Genomic DNA, 21212 nt, shown 5'->3' on the forward strand with positions numbered 1-21212 from the left:
CTGCACATGAGTATTTAGGTTTATCTTACTGTCAAGTCCAGTTTATATAGGACACTACATGAAGACCAGAGTCAAGGTCATGAGGTGGATCTTAAAATGTGTCACTACATATATGTAGCTAAGAAAACTGGGAACAACAGCTGTAACAAATAGAAATCTCTGCCCTTTCTTAGTATAAATGTACATTTCCTTAAATACATCCACAGTGAGAATATGTGGAGTAGAAAATGTTGAACACAGCATCAATTTAAAACACTACACTTTTGGGCCACTTGCAAGTATGTTGCATGTAAAACTAGCAATCAGCTGTAGTAGTCAACAATCCACTCCCTCTTCTTTACGCACAGTCTACAGTCGTGAACTGCTGCGGAAATGTTGAGGGCGATGAGGGCGGAGAGTGTGTGAGCGTCGGATGTTACATGCGGGTCAGTATTTAAATACGTGCAGGTTGCTCCCACCTCCTCCATAGTAGTGAAAGGGAAGAGCTCGCTCACCGCCGGACCCACCTGCCCTTGTGTGCCGTTCAATCCATGCAACGACAGTGGAGTAATTGCACTTGACAGATAAAAGCAGTAAGTGAGACAACGGGTTTCCTACGTTTCAAATGCTAAACCGACTCTGTGATGAGTTTTAACAGAGTTATTAGAAATGCGTTGAAGTCAAGGGCATGTCGGTTTGTTTACTTAAAAGAGGTGGAGTGTCATGGATCATATAATCAAGTTAGCTCTTGCAGGGACTTAAAATATATAGGATTTTTTTTCTTCTTTTTTTCTTACATGAGTTGCCCAGCATTGTTAATTGTATATACTGCTATAGGTTTTATATCATATCATGGTGTTTATTCTGCAAATGAGAACAGTTAAACAGGAAATTATTAGTTTTTATTCGAAATTGTTATTTATTTTCTCCCAACTTAAAGTGAACTAATGTACTTCTGTTGTATCTCTACAGGTTACCTGCTCCTATAAAGCACAATATCTGCTTCAAAACTGTTCAGCAGTACAGGTGGAAGTGAGAGGGTTTCAATGGAGCCCAAAACTGTAGTGAAGGAGAAGTTTTTCATCGTGATACGCGGGAAGTCGAGGAAAGGCTTCTGCCGAGGATGTATAGGCCGTGTGGAGACAGAGACGCAGCATGGGGAGCTGATGGGACTGCTCTACTGCAGTGGCGCCAACGCAGGGAGCCCGAAGAGCGGGGGCATCGTGAGGAGAGAGGACACCTACCCTCTGACCCGCCACCAGGCCCAGCTACTGCTCTTCGTCTCCTCCACAAGCAAACGCCTGGAGCTGCTGTGTAACCCTCAGCTGTTCTCCGCCATCTGTGAGCTGTCTCCGGATGACCTGGTGGTGGTGAAGCACAAGAAGGGCCACCTGCCCGGGATGGTGAAGAACCTGATGCAAATTGGGAGAAAAGAGAACAAAGACGACCTGCACATGCTTGGCTTTGAGGTGGAATTCGTGGTGGGTGAAGCCTGTTTTTTTTTTTTCACATGTAGCATCAATGTGTGGGTGTCTTTATATAAAGCACAGGTAGCAGAGGCATAATTATAAGGTTAGGTAAAGTTATCAGTCAAAAGATATGAACTCTTGGTGTCATTAGTGCAAATTGTACACATGCACAAGAGCATTGTGTTCTGTAGTGTGAGTACATACGAGTGTTGCATGTCTGCATTTGCTTTTCAGTAACGGTTCTGTTTTATTCTTCTTTGTAGGACAATGATCACAATTTGTCATCCAAGAAACCTGCTCCCCTGCCCTTGTTCAGTGCTGCAGACATCGTCCAGGTGATCCCATCTTACTCCGTCCCCCTCGGGCTGCACTGGAGAGACGGCCAATGTGGGGGTATGTAAAGTCACCAGCTCATCTGCCTCTTTCATAGTCAACATGTGGTATTTCTGAACCACATCATCACTTGGTGTGGTTAACCTTGATTTTATGAAACAAAATCCTTAGTGAATGAGATCCTGCGTTTGGAATGTTTAGACCAAACACCTGTGGCTACTGGTGGGGTACAGAAGAAGTTGTCCCAATACAAATCTGGAAAAACTGGTCCTGTTGCTCTGGAATGCAGAACAGTAGATTCGTCACATGGTCTGGTGTTTTTTTTACACATTGTTCACTCTGAACTGTCTACATACCTCCATATGTAGACATGTGTGATGTTAGCCAGAGGTCAATCTGATGAGGCAACATGTGACAAGTCAAAAAAAGAATGTCATATGACTTTCTAACCAGCATCCTCTCCTTCCCGCCACCGACCCAGGTCTAAAAAAAGCAGTGACTCGCATCAACTCCATGCCCAGCATAGGATCTCGTGCACATCAAGTGAGAGAGAACCAGGAGCAGAGTGTCATTCAGAGCCGAAGTCTGACCAAGCCTCATGCCCCTCTGGAGGTGGGATCCATGGTGGAGGTGATGTCCAACTCGGGAATCACAGTGTACGGGGTCGTCCGGTGGTTGGGTGTCCCTGCGGGAAAGACCAATGAATGGGCCGGGATCGAATTGGTGAGGCACTAAAATTTTGTAGTTTTTTTAAAAAAAAATGTATTTTGTAGCTTCATGTGCCTAAGACTCCTTGTATCTGATTTGTTTTTTATTGTTTCAGGACTATGAGGTGAACGGCTGCTCTGATGGGAAGTACGGAATCCAGAGATATTTCACCTGCAAAGGGAACAGGGCTTTATTTGTTCCTGTCACAAAGTGCAGCCCTGACAGCAGGTTTGTCTACTCCTCTACAGGAAGGGAGACCCCAAAGCCCACCGAAGCACCTCCAGGTTAGACACTTCTCTTAGGCGCCTACACAAGCAATTCAACTGTACACATTACACACGTTTAATATTATTGGTATAATTTCTTCTGAAGGCACTGTGTGAATTCTTTCTCAGTACTACTGTTATACTTTACCTGTACAGAATAATATTAAGCAAGTTTAACTTAACATCCTTCAGAATTCCTTGTACACTGCACAAAATTGTAGCGTCTTACAGGAAGTATCAAACTGAGCTTTTGATAAGCATGTCAGTACTATGTTGTACTTTTGGGATAGATGTTTGTCATTCCTCGTACTACCTGTCAGTTATAATGGGCAGGGTTGCGCATTAGTGAGAAAAACAGTCACAAATCATGGTTTCTAATTACTTTAACTGACTTTATTTTCACACCCTTCTGCCTCTGGCACAATGTAGAGAAGAGAAATTATGTCATTGGCACCTAAAACAATGGCTGTTTTTATGGCACTCTTTTCATCCGTTGAACATGACTGACAGTCCTTGAGCTTCCTACTTTGGAAAAGCAGATTAATCATTATCCTTGAAGGCCTATGTGATTGTGCAGTTGTACTGTGTTGAACCCTGATGAGAAACTGATGCAGAATGCTGTGTTTCTCAAATCTAAAGCTGCCAGTTAAATGAGGAGATCTGCATTAACATGTCATTTAATAGGATCATCTGTTTGTGTATGTTTGCTTGCTGTTTTCAGTTCCTCCATTTGAGGACTCAGAGGAGGATGCATCACCTATCCCCGAGTCACAGGCCTTGTCTTTGTTGGTGGGAAGGATGAAGGGGATTCAGGGTCACATCAACTCCTGTTATCTTGATGCCACACTCTTCAGGTAAAACCAGTTCACCACCTCTTGGAGCATTTGGCTCTCAAGCAGTGCGCTGTTGCAAACCCAGCTCACATTTAGTTTTTTGTCACATTACTTTAAGTATTTGTATTTGGAGGAGATTATATACAGCCAAATGAGCATGGTGAACTGTATTCAGATAAGCACTGAGGTGATAAAAAAATGTGGTTTTCTCTCTTCAGTTTGTTCAGCTCATCTGTGACCCTGGATAATATCTGCAAGAAGCCTGCTGACACAGAGCAACCCATAACCTGCACTCTGAGAAAAGTAGTCAACCGTTTACGCAGGTATAAACACTGTCCTCAAGACAGTTTATGTTTCTTATCTTTTTACTTATAATCTAATTTGCAAAACAAGAACATCATGACATTTAAGCAAGTACACTCTGTCTTCATGTTTCAGGTCCTCTACATTCACTAGCTAAGACAGAAAGTGCATATGCTTAAAACTTACTTGCATAAGAAGGTGTGTCTTTGTGTTTACGCTTGAATGTTTTGGTGTATGCAGCTATTCCAGTGTGTGAGTTCTTGTGTTTGCTTACTGATACCTATTATATTTATTACAGCCAAGGATTTTGTTCCTGATAGCTATTGTATTTATTGCAGACAAGGATTTGTTCCTGCTGAAAGTGTGATGAATTTCCGCAAACAGCTTGGCTGCGACACCTTTCAAACAGAGGAAAAGGGTATGCACCCGAATCTTATAACATAAAATTATTTTAAAAAATACATGCAAGTCATTGCAACATCACATATCAAAGCCTACTTTTGTTTTGCTTCACTGCAGACCCAGAGGAGTTCATCACAGTCCTCTTTCAGAAGGTGCTTTGCCTGGAGCCACTGCTCAAGCTCAGGTATGAGCCCGAACCACCCAGTATTGAATATCTTGTTCTATTTGACTGTGTTGTTTCTGAAATGTTGTGTCATTTTAGATCGAGACGAGAAACATCTCAGGGTGCCTACACCCTCCAGATCTTTCTAGAAAAAGAGCAGATTGGACATGTGCCAACTGTCCAACAGCTCCTGGAAGCATCCTGCCTGTCAGGTGACCTCAAGTTCGAAGAGGTGCGTGCTCCTCTTACTAAGCAAAGAAGTCCTAGTAGGTTTATCAATTTTCCCTCTACACAGTCATGTAACCACAATATTGCATTTGTCCGTCAGATGCCCTCCTGTCTAATGGTTCAGATGCCAAGGTTTGGAAACAAGTATAAGATGTTTTCTCACATCATTCCCTCCACTGAGCTGGACATCACAGACCTTCTACACAACGGTGAGTGACAGATGTGATCTGCACTGATTCATCATATAGCGTGTGAATGGAAGACTTTCTTTAATACAGTGTTTTTAAAGAACTTTGAGATGCTCACGAAACACCTGCTTTTCCCAACAGCTCCGAGAGAATGTTTTGTCTGTGGGCATTTGGCAGAGTATGAGTGTCTTCAGTGTCTACCAGATCGCAAACTGCAGCCAGGAAGAATCAAGCAGTACTGCACTACCTGCAACACACAGGTAAATCATGATCATTTTTGTTGTCAAGTGTCCCATTGAACCAACTTGTGGTGTAAAATTTTCTACTGTTTTTTAAAAAAAAAAAATTTTTTAACAGGTGCACAGTCACCTAACGCGACAGGGTCATTCCCCCAGAGATCTAGAGGTTCCAGCAGATGTAGCCTCTGACACTCCTGTTCCCAGACACATGATGCAGTTGTTTGCTGTGCTCTGCATTCAAACCAGCCACTACGTGTCCTTTGTCAAATATGGCCCTGACCCTCACTCCTGGCTTTTCTTTGACAGCATGGCAGACAGATGCGGTGAGAGAGATTTCAGCTTGTTTCATTTATTATTCCTAATAAGTTATTTCTTGGCCCTTCTTTAAATTTATTCAGATGTTCGTGCAAACACAGACTTGTTTTGGTTTTTCTATGAAGTGGTTACCCATGACTGCTTTATTTTCTGATAATGCTGCCTTGACAGTATTAGATAAGGATACGGTCTGACGTCTGTGACTGGTTGTTATCTCATCTTAAGCTGATGTCTAATCTTGAGTCCTCTCTTTCTTACAGGTGACGATCAAAGTGGATACAACATTCCTGAGATCCGAGCTTGTCCGGAGCTGGGTGACTTCCTGTCCCAGTCGGAGGAGGAGCTGGCTCAGGCAAACCCCTCTCAGGCTCCTGAACTAGTGCGCAGGCTGCTGTGTGACTCCTACATGTTTTTATACCAGAACCCAGCCCCGCCACTCTCAAAGCCAAACCATCAGGAGCCTTAAACGCATGAAGAGGAGGACACAATGTTCTCACAACAGTGCCTTTATAACCTTGCATCTCTGCTTAATCAGCAAGATTTTGTATTGGTTTTTACATCCAAATAGCGGGAACTGAAACGGATGCTTTCAACATCATGGAAATAAACTCTATTTTTCATCACAAATACAATATTGTAGTTTGGAAATCTGACTTTGATTGCTCTTATTCAAAGCTGATGTTGATATGTAAGAAGAGAAAGAAGGAGCAGTGACAATATTGCACTTTGCACTGTACTCCTCACCCTTGCCTTCTTTATCGCTTGAATGTTTTGCTGTTGTTACATTTATTTATACAAAGTTTTTCAAAGGGAATTGTAGCATGTTGATTTTCATGACATTCTCATTTATTTTTTGTCTATTTGATGAATTAAAGTTTAAGTCCACTCACTCACTCTGACTTGTTTATATGATGTTATATAATTAACACTCTGGATTGTCACTTGTGACCTAAAACACTCACTGCCGCTTCTCATATCATTTAAATGTTTTTGTCATTATTGATGGGCTGCCTCTTTAAAAAACAAGATGTGAAAGGTACATGATTGGCTGCATTTTGTGTACAGTAAACAACTGCACTGTGTGCTTATATTGCTAGTGCACATAAATGGATCTTTAATGTAATATTTTCATCAATAAAATGTAAAAGAAATTGCAGTAGGAAATCAGTGTACTAACAGAAAATGTAATTGTCTTACAATGCAGACAATGAGTTTTAATTGGACAAAACCGCCACAGGAAAATACACCAGACTATTGTTACTTTAATTTTGATCTGTTCAACTACATCTAAAGCTGAAGTCTGAATGAAATCTCATGAGTTTGAGGCTTTGACAGGCCACATGAATCCTAGTAGGTAATATAATGGACTGCAACGCCCCCTTGTGGAAGGAGTTTGTCTTGAATACTTAGATCAGCTATGAGGTCTGCAAAAGGTATTCATCCCAAACTGATATACAGTTTAATTTTTTTTTTTTTTTAAATCGTATAACCAAGCGCATGCATGTTCATTAGCCCATGCCAGCAGGCATATTATTTTCATAACCTGATGAAAATATGTTGATAAATATTCAGAAATACTATTGGCTTTAAATTTGCAATGCAGTGTTTTTAAACAAAGATTAAAGTAATCAGAATCATTTAAAAAATACTGGTGTTTTTAGATGCTGCTCTGTGTATACAGATTAGATTTACAGTTGTTGAGTGATCACCTGTCAACCAGTTTTGGAATCCCCATAGAAACATTATGCACAATCTCATTTACTGTCTAAAGAGGAGGTGCATGAGGCTGAAACCTACTTTTTAATAGCAAATTTCAAGCGGTTATTATTCTGAACCATGCCTTTGACTTTTAATTCACTGTGACACATAAACTCTATAGTCTAAACCTCTATGCCTTTGAGTTTAAATGTGATAAATAGGGCTATTGGCTCTCAAGATTGTGGAGGGCAGGATGGGCTCCTGTCTGTTATTAACCACACATTCTGGCTTGCACCATTTTCTGAATCACTGAAACATGGTGTTGTGTGAAAGCATTGTCTGTACATGAGAGTCATTCTCACTCAACCAACATATATGTCTGTAACATGTTTCGGCTATGCCATTAGATGAAATATTTACTTTATACTCTAAAATATACCTTGATATGCATATTTACAAAATGACATAAGGGTGAGTGAGGTCAGAAAAGCATATAACTGAAAGATCTCTTCAGACTCACAGATGGTGATGATGGTTGTTGTTGCTCTAACTATTATTACTAAAAATATGTACACAGAGCTGCTTCTTCCTTTTTCTCTCATTCACTTATCAAAACAAATGAATACAAAAAACAAACGGATAAACAAGTAGAGCACTGAGCCTGGAGCACCATGTGCTCCTGGTATGTGTGTACCCCACTCCGTCCTGTGTGTGACCATCGTGGGCCTGGACCTGGACAGCAACACGTTTTGTCAAGAGGAGGAGCTACGCTGCTCTCAACCATTTAAACTGAGGCGCATGCGCTTTACTGTACAATTGGAACTTGGCTCTTACACAACCGTGTCTTTTCTTCATTCTGCCTGCATCTACTCACCGGTGTGTGGTAACTCTCCACGTTTCTCATTTTTGTTTTTTTAATCAAGCAACGCGTAGGAAATGAGTGGGGACCATTCCCACAACGAGGACCAGGTAAAACGCATTTTGTTATGTCATCACTTGTGGTTAACTGGTACAGTTTCTTGCTACCGTTTAAATTGTTTGGTTTGACAGGGTAACTTAGCTAACTGTGAATAGTGCCCTGCTAGCGCACATTTTGTTGTTAACAGCGTCTTGACAAGTTTCAATCACATTTTTATTTGTAACGTTGTGGAAAGGTACTATCCGGTTAATGTTACGGTTTGTTTGGCTAGGTATGAACTCAAAGACAAAGTGGGGTAACGCTACAATTAATTTGGTGTTAGCTGTAGCTAGTGTTAGCCGTAGCGGCTTCGCTATTAGCCGCTAAACCATATTACCGACCAGCATAGCAAGCTAGCATGGCTAGCGGGATAGCTAGCAAACTGTCGCTTTGCCATCCAGCAAGTTCAAAGTTAGTTAGCCGGCTAGTTAGCTACTACGGTTTATAACATTCATCCTTTTTCTTGGTTTTTCAGATTGACTGTGGCTCTCGGGTCAATGGTAAGTTCATTAGGGTAAGCTAACAAGTTAAAACGAGGATTTTCCTTAAATTCTGACTTGTCTTCACAGATCAAATGTAACGTTACGTTAGTTCTGAGTAAAGGACAGAAATGGCGTCCAGAGACTAAGTCCTCTGTCTCACTCACAAGCGCCTATTGTTCAAAAGGGAGGTCTTGTAAAAGCTCTTCCGCAAATTATTTACTCGATTCGAATCAATTTTGGCACACACGTTGAGGTGTTTTATCAGTTTATCGTATTAGATTTTCTTGTTGGTTAGCTTTTAGCACCACATTTCCCACCTGAAAGTGAGGGTTTGGGGGTTGAGGACTTAGTCTCTGCGCCATTTTCTTTTTCGGTGTAGCGGCCTGACTGTGCTGCAAGCTGAACCCAGACTGTGAAGTGCAGATGGCTGTGTGGAGGAGAAATGCGAAGGCACAGTGCTTCATTAAGATCCCATGTGGTGACCAAGAAGAGTATATATTTTAAACGCGATCTTAAACTCTTTTTCACAGCTTAGGCCATTATTATTTTTATAGCTACAGAGACTCAACATTCCAACGCTAGGAGAAAGTGGAGTGTTTTTAGTTGGATCTATATTTCAGTAGTCAACAAATCAAGTCATTAGCTTCAATTCATCCTCACATTGAAAGGAACTGGATATGAGATGATTGTGACAACATCTTTAAGTAAAAAGTGAGTTTTAGTTTTTTATGCTATTATCATTTATCTGTCTAAGCTGTAGAAATCTATACTATACTCAGGACACACCATTCATAAACATACTTAAAAACTGCTTTTGTTTTCTTTACATCAGCTAAGCAGGTCTAACTTTTTTTCCTAGATGATACTTAACAACTTGGGACAAAATCTTCAGTTTGATATAAACGGTTTTAACCTTTCTATAAGATACTCTAGCAACTAATGGACTGAGCTTTTCTGCTAAAAATAATCTAAACAACCATATAACACTCTGCTTATTTGGTTTTCATTCTGTGGTAATGGGAACAAGATTTGTCTGTGGTACAAACAGGGCATTTCCTTCACTTTTAGTTGTGGTATTTGTTGTGTTGGTCTCAGCTAAATAAAATGAATAAGCAAGTCTGGCATTTTATAAAGCAACACAACTTGGCCTGGTTTAAAAAAGAATACATACATTTGTAAGCATTCAATACACTCATCCATTTATGAGCACATTTTGTACTTTGTGCTTAAATTTCTGTTTTGCACAATGTGTTTGCTAGTCAGTGACAGGCATATATTCTGAATTTATGTTTTTCATCTCTCATCTGCAAACCATATAATGGAGTCTCAACCAGAAGTGTCAGATATGTTCTCCAGCTTGTCTGCAGTTACATGATGCATTGCAACAGGGCCTGTGCATTGAAATATATCGCACAACGATTTGGCTTAGATCTGAGAGGATAGCAAACATACAATCTGTTATCTTCAAATAATGGGTGAAAAATGACAACTAGTATTATAGTCAAATGTAACAACCATGGTTGCCTTTTGTCTGTTTTAGGTTCATTGAGACCAAATCACTCACTGATCAAACTTTACCTCAAACATATGAACTGTTTGTCTTACACTGACATGACACCTTGATTTAAGGACCCGTTAGTTAGTACACTGGGCTAACTCTCAGCTCCGTGTTTGATGACACAGTTTTGTTGTCGAGTCTTAATTTTGATAATTGCCTTGTTACTTAACTAAAGTGGATTTTTTTTTCTTGTTGTGGCACACAAATTAAAGAGTAAAAGCCTACTTTGTTCACTTGCATGTTTCAACCTGTCAGTAGTTTCATATTGTCTCATAAACAATGAGGCTCATACGGGCAGTAGGAGGTGCTATGCTACTGTGATACATTTTCTGTTTACAGGCTGCATGACATTCAGATTGTGATGCATGTTCAGACCTTGTGTGTAGCAATAAATTTCATGTTTTTCCCTAGAGAAAAAACTGTAAGTGGACTTTGAGTACTTCTTAGGTTGTCAGTTGATAAGAGTATTGTCTGTCTTAGCCTGTACATATTAGAATAATTGAGGGGAGTGCACTTTATTCGTCACTTGTGCATAGAATCATAATGTTCATACTTTGGCCATTAGGTAGTTCTTGGTCCTAATATAGGTACACAGCAAGCATACCATTCATTCAGTCTATTGTCGGATTGATTCAGTCAATACTTTGTTCACTTTTGAAGAAGGTAACACTGTTATCTTCTCATAGACTCTCACAAGCATAAAGACAAGTACAAAGAGAAGGAACACAAACACAAGGACCACAAGAAGGATAAGGAACGGGAGAAATCAAAATATGGCAACAGGTATGGTGTGTGCCTCCAGACTCCATAAATTTTACTTTTCTGGTGGTGTCTGCTCAAAATGGACAAGGCACACCACCTTATTAATGTATTTTCAGCAATGGCCATTGGAAGCTTGAATCTCCTGACTTAATAGTTTTGTGTTTCTTTAAACTCTAGCGATCACAAAGACTCCTCTGACAAAAAACACAGAGACAAGGAAAAGATGAAGCACAAAGATGGCAGCACAGACAAATACAAGGACAAGCACAAGGAGAAGAGGAAGGAGGAGAAGGTGCACTATCATGCAAATAATTTGTGGAATAATGCATGTGTGGTTGTGCATGTAATGTTGTGATTTTTGGAGTTCATCATTATGAATTTTTCTACAGTATTGAGCTCTGTCAAATCATGCGTTCATGGCTCTTGACTATTTAAACAATGAGAAAAATGTATAGCTTATTGATTTGTGTGTACATTCTCAGTTTCAATTATGGTATATTTGACTAATCTGATATAGAAATGTTCAAAAATGCACGAAGAAAATGGATGTATGAATGTGAGGAAGATTTTTGGTTCCACAACATCTCAGGTGGCTTCAAGCAGCTAGAAACATGTATTTTGGCAGAATAAAGAATTTGGTTGGCACTACCCTTGCTAAACTTAGTCAAATAAAGATCTGTTCTAATTCTACAAATTAGACCCAACCAGGTGTGTTGTGTGTTTTTCTGCATAGAAGCAGAAGAAATACATAATTATAAAAACCAGCACTGATTTACCATTAGTAAATGACTAGACTGTAATTTAGGTTTTATTTGGATATTGGACAATTGATTATGGTTTAGGGTTTTGTCATTAACAACTTTGTCTACCTTTTTTAGATGAAGTCCCTTGATGTTAAAATCAAAAAGGAAAAAGAGAATGGGTTTGCCAGGTAGGCTACATTTCTCTTAAGTGTTATATGTAAGATAATGGATGTCATTTTTTTTCCTTTGGTCTGATTGGGAATGACTTTTCTTTTGCAGCCCACAACATGTGAAGTCTGAGCCTGAAGATGACTTTTACCACTCTCCTAAACAGTCTCTAAAAAGAGTACGGAATGAAGATAACGAGTAAGTGGCCCATGCTACTAGACTGTTTACATGTTTTCCATGTATACTTCATAGGCTTCGGGTATCGGTATAGTTTTCCACGTGACCAAAATTTGATCTATCAGACTTGTGACACAGGGTGTTATTTTTCAGCTCTGAGTTCCAGCCCAAGAAAATAAAGACTGAAAATGACAAGAAGGCCAAGAAAAGAAAACAAGATGAGGTAAGCAAAAGTCACAAAATCAGGCAAACTTGGTTTTAGTTAGACAATGAAAAGAAGTTCTGACAGTTTCCTCCAGTATATCTTAACCTGAAGAATTGGGAGAGGCTTGAGTGTCAATCTCTTATGTTGATATTTCATTTTTTTCTGCCAACCTGGGAGTGAAAGAACTCATAGTTTCTCTTCCCTTTTTAGGACATTAAGCCCAAAAAGACAAAAAACAAAAAAGGAGAAGTCACTGATGGAAAAAAGAAAGCAAAAAAAGAGCCAGAGGAGAAGTGGAAATGGTTAGTTGATGTCAACCAGCTGTACAATACCTACACATCACTGGTGATGGGTCAAGTGTGGATGTATTGCGTGTTATTGTTGGATCGATTAATGTTTTGTTTCACTGGTATATTTCAACTCCTTATTGGATGGCTTTATTTTGGTGATTCCAGGTGGGAAGAGGAGAGATACACAGATGGCGTCAAATGGAAGTTTCTGGAACACAAAGGGCCGGTGTTTGCACCACCATATGACCCTCTTCCTAGCAATGTCAAATTTTACTATGATGGTAAGATTGTATAGTGCTCACCTTTTTTTTTTTTTTTTTTTTTTTTTAAATTAAGACTCTGTACCTATATGATGGCAGATGTAAATGTGAGTGGTTGATAAACCTGTGTTTTTGCATATTGTAGGTAAAACAATGAAGCTCAGCCCAGAAGCAGAAGAGGTAGCCACGTTCTTTGCCAAAATGCTGGACCATGAGTACACCACAAAGGACATTTTCCGCAAAAACTTCTTCAAAGATTGGAGGAAGGTAGGAAAAATGCACTTCTCTCGATTTTTAAACTGATAGCTGAAAAGATTTTGAAAAATCAGATTCCTGTAAGGTAATTGTTCAAAGATTCCTGTGTTTGAGTGTAACGTGTTGTTGCTAATGCAGGAAATGACTTCAGAGGAGAAGACTAAGATCACAGACCTGAAAAAATGCAACTTCAGTGAGATGAGCGAATACTTCAAGGCACAGTCTGAAGCCAGAAAGGCCATGACAAAGGAGGAGAAACTGGTCAGTTACTACATGTATATTGTATTGGAGCTAAATCTAATCTATTCCCTGTGTTATCAGAACTAAGGATTAACTAACATGGAGGCCCACACTATATATTTACCTTCCATGAGTATCTCCGGTAAACATTGTCCGACTGTGTTGTCACCCACCTTGCTTCTTAAGTACATAGATGTTTTAGAATAAGTTTATTGCATAACATTCAATATTTCCTGATAAGACATTTTTGACACAGCATCTAAATAAGTTACTCAAACGGAAATCATCTGGAACAGAACCATGGTACATAACAATCAAATTACTTCTTGGCAATGTGTTACAAGGAAATTTAAATATAGTACCTGTAAAGTTTTCTCTTGCACTATTTTGTTCCATCGTTAGTATTTTTTTTTGACTATTAATTGTTGACCTCAGCAAGATACAATTCTGATGTTGTTTCTCTGTCTCTTGCAGAAAATAAAGGAGGAAAATGAGCGCCTATTGCAGGAGTACGGCTTCTGCATAATGGACAACCACAGGGAACGTATTGCTAACTTCCGCATTGAGCCCCCGGGCCTGTTCCGTGGTCGTGGAGATCATCCTAAAATGGGCATGCTCAAACGTCGCATCAGGCCTGAAGACATCATCGTCAACTGCAGCAAGTGAGTGAATGGTTGCTTTTTCATTGCTGATGTGTGAAGTGAGTAACATGATTAAATGTTAATGTGCTCCTCATAGGGACTCCAAGCACCCCGAGCCTCCTCCAGGCAGGAAGTGGAAAGAGGTTCGTCATGACAACAAGGTGACTTGGCTGGTGTCGTGGACGGAGAACATTCAAGGCTCCATCAAGTACATCATGCTGAACCCCAGCTCCAGGATCAAGGTAGGCTGCTGTTTGCAGTATGTGAAGGTTTGGGTCTTAAGAAATTCCTCTGTTTAGGTCAACACAGGGCAAATGGTAACTTCACCTCGAAGTAGCATCGTCTGTACAGAGTTTATGTCTCCAGGTGTCGGTGTGACCTTTCAAGATGTTTATAATCTGTTGAAAGGGCTTTTGCTCCCTTGGATTTTAAAAACGGAGACAGATGTATTACTGTGCAGGGAACATGATGTACTGTAAAGCCACCTACTGATTTCATTCGAGTTCTTATGACTTTGTGTGTCGTGTGTTTGACACACAGACATGGCCCCACGTAATCCATTCCTCTTGATCATCATGCTGTTTATCTGCAGGGAGAGAAGGATTGGCAGAAGTATGAAACAGCCCGTAGACTGAAGAAATGTGTGGATCGTATCAGGAACCAGTACCGCGAAGACTGGAAGTCCAAGGAGATGAGGATCAGACAGAGGGCTGTGGCACTCTACTTCATCGACAAGGTGAGGTGCATGACGACTATTGATATTGTCCTGAGTGTGTATAGCTTGAGTAGTTAATGTAGTGTAATTGCTTTTTAACAATGACTGTGGGGGTTTAGTGGGTGCTGAAACACAAGCTGCAGTGAGGGTAATGTCTTTATAAGCCGGTTTTAATCCAGCTGTCCTGGTGTGCTCTAGCTGGCTCTCAGAGCGGGTAATGAGAAGGAGGAAGGAGAGACTGCTGACACCGTGGGCTGCTGCTCACTGAGAGTTGAACACATTAAACTCTATCCAGAGAACGATGGTCAGGAGTATGTCGTGGAGTTTGACTTCCTGGGTAAAGACTCCATCCGCTACTACAACAAAGTCCCTGTGGAGAAAAGGGTAAGGACAAAAACATTTTTTTTTTTATTTTAAATGTGCAAACATTGCCTGTGCATTCATGTTTCTTCTGCCTCCTCTAGGTATTCAAGAATCTTCAGTTGTTTATGGAGAACAAGGAGCCGGATGACGACCTGTTTGACCGTCTAAATGTAGGCAAAACAAAACTTGTGGAAGGAAATGATAAAATCCTTATTCGATTAATTCAGTTACATATCAGTTAATGCTCAGTATTACATGTTTATTTGGGAGGGTGGATTGCAAAATGACTGGTCTACCTTTTGTCAATTGTAACACCAAATACTTTGTTTAATGATTGCACTTATTGTTTCCCTCCAGACTTCTATTCTGAACAAGCACCTTCAGGAGCTGATGGATGGTCTCACAGCCAAAGTTTTCCGTACCTACAACGCCTCAATCACCCTGCAGCAGCAGTTGAAGGCGCTCACAAGTGGTATGCATCTACCTACCAAGCAAAAGGACTTACAGCCCAATACATACATACATAGCGCCTCATTAATTATTTGTATCTAGAGCTAATAAGGGACACAACGGTGTTTGAACTGATAGTTTTGAATTTAAAATGGGTTTTTCATGTGGGTTTTGTGAGTGAAGATGGTTCTACCTACGGTCAGCTGAATGCCACATGACTGTGCCAATTCATTTTGAAAGAGCAACAACCAATGGGGAAACTCGGTTTGTATTAGTTGGGCATTTACAGCCTGAAGCGTTGCCAACGTAGCACATGTATCACTCGATTTAGACTTTTTTTCTTTCCTCGGTGACCAATCAAGCGATTGGACAAACCTTAGCCACCAGTTTCCAGTACTGCTCTCTCTTGTGTCTGCTATGTTCAGCAAGTAACAGATAGATGAAACGGCAGTTTGTTACATGGACAGAAGCTGTGGAGAGACTAAATAAAATGGATATTCTGTTGCGTCTAACTTTCTCTATGAATGATCACTTTACAATTACATGTAACCAAAATCACTGCAGTCTTTGTCTTTTATTTGTTTGGTGATTCTTTCAGACAAATGTTGCTGAAATAAAATCAGGATTTTAACAGCAGAGCAGCAGCTTGAAATGGCCTGGAAGTTGAGATGTAGTCATAATGGGTTGTGCTTCAGTCGGTATTTCAAACTTATTCCATTGTCAGACAAACAAAACATGTAAATGAGAACAGCTTTATTGAGAGTGCAGTTGTATTAAAATATTTGTATGAGGGCACAGAGGAGACAAAGGGCTGACATGAGACTGAATGCAAATATAATGCAATGTCGTCAGTTTTTAACAGTGGTTCCACAGCACTTTTCAAATACGCCCTCAGTTTCACACATTGACCATAACCAGTCCAGCCATGCACTAGGTTTTGACCTAGTCCTGTTCAGTCATTTTGCATACAGACAACTAATTACACTCTCTGACTCTCTAGCGGAGGAGAACATTCCAGCCAAGATCTTGTCCTACAACAGGGCCAACAGGGCTGTGGCCATCCTGTGTAACCATCAGAGAGCTCCACCGAAGACATTTGAGAAGTCTATGCAAAACCTGCAGACTAAGGTGAGGATGTGAATTTTGAATACATTTTTTTACTTAAACCAAGATGGACATCATTTTACATCTGATATTTCATTTGTAGGTTTTATTGAAATGCCATCTTCACACTTGTCCTGGTGTTGACATCAAATTTCATTTAAATGTTGCCCTTGAATTGTCAGTAACATGTTTGCCATGATTTCAAATTCAATTTTATATCCCCCCAATGCTTGAATCTTGTTCGCTGTTATGTTTCATGCACTATGACGATGATGTGCTTGAAAGGAAATTGGTAAATGGTTTTCTGCATTACAATAGCATAAATACAATTAAACAGACTGCAACAAATAGAGATCTGGTTGCAATGTATTTTAGCAAAGTAAAATGTAATTTTAGCACATTAGAGTGTAAGGGGGAAAAAATTCAGATAGTCTATTTGTCTTGCTAAAGCTTGATAGGTATTAACGTTGATTTTAGTGTTTTAATGAGTTCTCAACTTTTCATTTCAAAATTTTGCCTTGTCGGTTTTGAATCCTTGAATTTAGCCAAAAGTGGTATTGAAAATATTAAAATCACTTGCAGATGATGATCAAGATCCTATTGAATGTTAGGCAATTATCATGTTGCTGTCAGTGTACAAACACAAATTATTGTACTTATCTGAGACAAATCACTTTTTTTCCTCCTTAGATTGATGCTAAAAGGGACCAGCTTTCTGATGCCAAGAGAGAACTGAAGAGCGCCAAGGCTGATGCCAAAGTACGGAAAGATGAAAAATCCAAAAAGTGAGTATCAAAGGATTTGGTATAGATAAACAGTTTCTCCCTTGTCAGTCTTGTTAACAAGTGTTTAACAATTTGTGCTTCTTGTCTCCTCTGAAGGACTGTGGAGACAAAGAAGAAGGCCGTTCAGAGGATAGAGGAGCAGCTGATGAAGCTGGAGGTGCAGGCGACCGATCGTGAAGAGAACAAGCAAATTGCCCTCGGTACCTCCAAGCTCAACTATCTGGACCCTCGCATCTCTGTGGCTTGGTACGATAATATTCTGAAGTTTGTTGTTTAAGCATCACTGTTGACTGTGCCAGCCCTGATTTTCTTTTTTTTTCTCTCTTGTTGGGGACAAGAATGCACAAGTAATTTTTATTTTTTTATTTCCTCCATCTTAATTTTTGTCTCCTAGGTGTAAGAAGTGGGGCATTCCCGTTGAAAAGATCTACAACAAAACCCAGCGTGAGAAGTTTGCCTGGGCCATCGACATGGCAGATGACGACTTTGAATTTTAAATCCCTGTTTGTGGTTTTAACTATGATACACTCATTTTTTTTTTTTTTTTTTTTATTGGATACTTGTTTTTTAGCTTAACTGAATTTTGCTCGATGGCCAGACCTGGCAAGGAGTTTGAGAGTCTGAGCAGAAAAACAGCGGTGACATGGTAAGTCGAGGTGAGGAGGCCATAATGAAGTGGCAGGAGGGTGTTGGGGGTACTCTAAACATCTGATCTGAGACAGACAACAAGGCTGAACTATACCCACAACTGAGCATCAAGGCATAGTCCCAGTAATTGGAAGACCCTCTTACCTTTGGCTCTCTCCCTCCTTGGGGCAAAACCCAACAATGCCTGAACTTTGAACTCTGTGGTCCTATAGCTACTGTATTAAGCAAAAACAAAAAATGCTTTGTATCATTTTCTTTGTTCACTCGCTCTGTATTTTAGCCCTCCCATGTATTATTAATGAATTCTATATTTTGATAGATAAAGTTAAATCAAATGAATTCCTTAAATACACCCACGCGCCTTTCAAGGAAATGTGAGCTTGACTTTTGAGGTGTGTTTGTGTGTGTGTGTGCGCGTGTGCATGTGTGTCTGAGGGGCTCGACCATGGAAGCTGTCTGTTTAGGTGAATATTTTAAACTGGACTATGTTGAATTGTTCAGCATGAAAGAGGATGTCTGGGCAGGCAAAGGGGAAAATACTGCAACCATGTCAATATTTACTTAAGCAAGCAGAATGTGAATATTTTGTTTTACATCCTCTATCAGGGACTTCTTTTTCAGTGTAAATGTGAACAATCATTTGTATCCTTTGAGTTGCAAGCATCCTCTGAATCGCTCTGCATAGTCCTGTCTACATCTGATTTTAACTTAATTTAACAATTGTTCCAAGACAAAAAAAACTTGCGTATCTGTTACTTGAAGATGATGCTATAATAATGTATTTAAAGTCAGTAAATTGAAAGTGTTTTTCTTCCAGAAGGGTATGTGAGGGACATGAACTTTGCCAAAAAAAATCACCAATCTGTTACAATTTAAGCAGTTTTTTTTTTTTTTTTTAATTGTGTAAAGGTTGAGGATAAAGTAATGTAACATTTAATGTGAATTATCAGTTCATTTTATTCCACTCTGTTCCACTCTTATGATAGGAAAGTTGATGTAAGTAGCTGTAAAGTCAACATCCTATTCCTGTTTTACCTTTTATTTTTTGTCATAGCCTTTGATCATGTTTTATTGAGTTTTATGCTCATTGTAGGTTCAAAAATGAATAAAACCCTACAAGTAAATGTCCTGTGAATTTGTGATTTATTAATTTTTTTTTTTTATTCAATACTCCTGAATATTTCAGGAAACATGATTCTGACAAGTGTTTCAAGGCCCTTCTTCCTGAGCAGAGGCCCCAAGTAGCACAGCCGTCTATTGGTTTTGGACTAGCAGCCTTGGTGCAGGTCTTGCCAGATTTGCACCGTCCTCATACTTGCTTTGTCAAACACATTTGATCACTTCTTATCTTGAGACAAGCTCAGACTTTGAAAATTCCCAGCCTGCAGCACATCATATTGAACCTTATTAAATGTAAAAACTGTTCCAAGAACTTAATAAATTTTAATCTTTTAAATTAAAGAGCCCTCAGAGTATTTTGCATCCCCTGTTGGAAAATGAATTGTGGTGTGACTGGACTCGGTAAAACCTTGTACTTTCCTGTGATGTTCTCTTCCTCAAGTTTTCCCTTGGATTTCATTTCTCTGGCAACATCTGGAAGACGTGTGCCCCTTTCTTTGCCCATGACACGCATTTGCCATTGAATTCAAAGCTCACCGCCATCTGTATACATACCTAGGACTAAATACCTCGATACACCATGTAGACAAAATAAATTTTATTTTGCAAGGATGGCTTGCCATGAAAACAGACTAAAATTTCCTTGGTAAATAAGCTCTCAGCACTAGCTGTACTGTCAGCTTCTCACCAGCAGGTGAGGCTGTATGCATTTCTCCAGTCCCACTGCTTTTTACTTTCACATTCATCACACTGAATAATTTGACTGGTATCCGTGGAACAATTCATATTCACTCCTGGTGCAAGGTGCTGAGCAAATAATGAGACATTGGTGCTTGGTGAGTATTCAGTTTATTCTGTAAAGATTCAGAAGTGTAGAAAGGATGATACAACAGTGCTTTATGATCAGACTATTTCATAAAAGTTTTTTAAGTGATCATAACACCGTAAGTCCAGATTCCATTTATCTCAAACCAAAATAAATTTGTAACATTCGACACAAGTGCATACACTGCTGGTAGGAGATCAACCTCCAATTTCACTTTGGATGGTATAGCACCGTTCTTAGCTATTAGCAGCTTGACAAAGATGCAGCTTAATAGGATTCATGTAGTGACTGTATGTTTATATAAACACAAGAAAATTCAGAGAAGAGCAAAGATCTCCTCATTTGGCTCTCTAGCTAGCACGATATCTCACTCTGTCATTGTCTAGGGATCAAATTGATAATTTTGCTTTAAACAACATTTTGCCAGTAACAATATTTGATACAATTACAGCTTAAAGTTAAACTCCAAGTGTATACAGAAAGCAGCACGAGTTTTTTTCACAGATATAGACCAACAGTGACCATCGATGCACTGGCATGTTTTTTTCTTTTCTTTTTTCAGGACAGCACAGTAGCTGGAAAGCAAGGTGATGGACAGACAGGTCATATAAACACATGGACAGAGCTGAGTAAGGCAACGTTAGCGTGACAGGCTTCTCTCTGTTCAGTTTGCAGGGCAGTGTAGTGTATTGATCTTGACAGAACTGTCAATACCTTTAATGTGGGGCAGTGTGATTTTTAGCATTGCTGTCTTCATTAGTGCATTGTATATAGTCTCTTGCGTGTAGCTGAACTGCAAAGTGATCACCAACATTTATACAGATCTAAATAAAACATGTTTGATTGCATCTGGACTTACAGTGACTATAGAAGAGTAAATAGAATTGAAAAACCAAATAACGGAAAAAGTAAAATTCAAGGCAGTGCTGAAGTACTGGTTGCTAAAAAAGTAAAAAATATCACAAAGCCAACAATAACATTTCCTTGACACATCTTTTGTTTGTCCAGTCAGTACAAACCCTCTTTTATAGTGCAGTTTCAATCATATATATATATATTTCTCCATCTGACCCAAAAACAATATCTTTCGGCCCTATCCTATCCTGTCTTCGCTCATTCAAGTCAGTTTTCCAGTCAGTGTGCGTCTTTTCTCTTTCTTTTCTTTGATCCCTCGTACTGACCTCATTGTGCACCCTCCCCACACAACCACAAAGAAGCATGAAAGGCTTAAACATCACAGAACTCAAAGGTGAGAAGTTCTTTCTTTTGACGATGGCAGGAAGTGATGGCAGATGGAAGAGGAGGAGAAGGAGGAGGAGGAGGAGGAGGAGGGGTGCAG

At 39.7% G+C, this 21212-nt stretch overlaps 2 protein-coding genes across 3 annotated transcripts; both read left to right on the plus strand.

The window, feature by feature from the left end:
* Window positions 1–453: 453 nt before the first annotated feature.
* On the plus strand, window positions 454–6319 carry cyld2 (cylindromatosis (turban tumor syndrome) 2). The gene is made up of 14 exons (XM_023398990.2): window positions 454–572; window positions 952–1460; window positions 1712–1841; window positions 2263–2504; window positions 2605–2773; window positions 3477–3609; window positions 3807–3911; window positions 4230–4309; window positions 4411–4477; window positions 4556–4688; window positions 4785–4893; window positions 5014–5132; window positions 5230–5434; window positions 5687–6319. Exons 2-14 carry the CDS (start codon window positions 1026–1028, stop codon window positions 5890–5892), a joined length of 2133 nt encoding a protein of 710 aa, XP_023254758.1. The 5' UTR covers window positions 454–572; window positions 952–1025; the 3' UTR covers window positions 5893–6319.
* Window positions 6320–7936: 1617 nt separating this feature from the next.
* top1a (DNA topoisomerase Ia) lies at window positions 7937–19052 on the plus strand. Of its 2 annotated transcripts, XM_023399014.2 has the most exons (21): window positions 7937–8093; window positions 8558–8582; window positions 10809–10905; window positions 11062–11176; window positions 11763–11815; window positions 11907–11993; window positions 12126–12195; window positions 12388–12479; window positions 12633–12748; window positions 12873–12994; window positions 13121–13243; window positions 13697–13884; window positions 13961–14105; window positions 14456–14599; window positions 14777–14962; window positions 15043–15111; window positions 15299–15413; window positions 16392–16519; window positions 17186–17280; window positions 17377–17526; window positions 17675–19052. In XM_023399014.2, the coding sequence occupies exons 1-21, from the start codon at window positions 8061–8063 to the stop codon at window positions 17775–17777; spliced, it is 2256 nt and encodes a 751-aa protein (XP_023254782.1). In that variant the 5' UTR covers window positions 7937–8060; the 3' UTR covers window positions 17778–19052. The 2 variants fall into 2 exon arrangements, with proteins under 2 accessions (XP_023254782.1, XP_023254783.1); XM_023399015.2 differs by lacking the exon at window positions 7937–8093 and having other exon boundaries at window positions 8557–8582; window positions 10809–10910.
* The last annotated feature ends 2160 nt before the right edge of the window (window positions 19053–21212 follow it).

The sequence above is a fragment of the Seriola lalandi genome, unplaced genomic scaffold, assembly GCF_002814215.2.
Source record: "Seriola lalandi dorsalis isolate HSWRI2012SDOR001 ecotype SW California unplaced genomic scaffold, Sedor1 jcf7180002050280, whole genome shotgun sequence".
Classification (NCBI taxonomy): domain Eukaryota; kingdom Metazoa; phylum Chordata; class Actinopteri; order Carangiformes; family Carangidae; genus Seriola; species Seriola lalandi.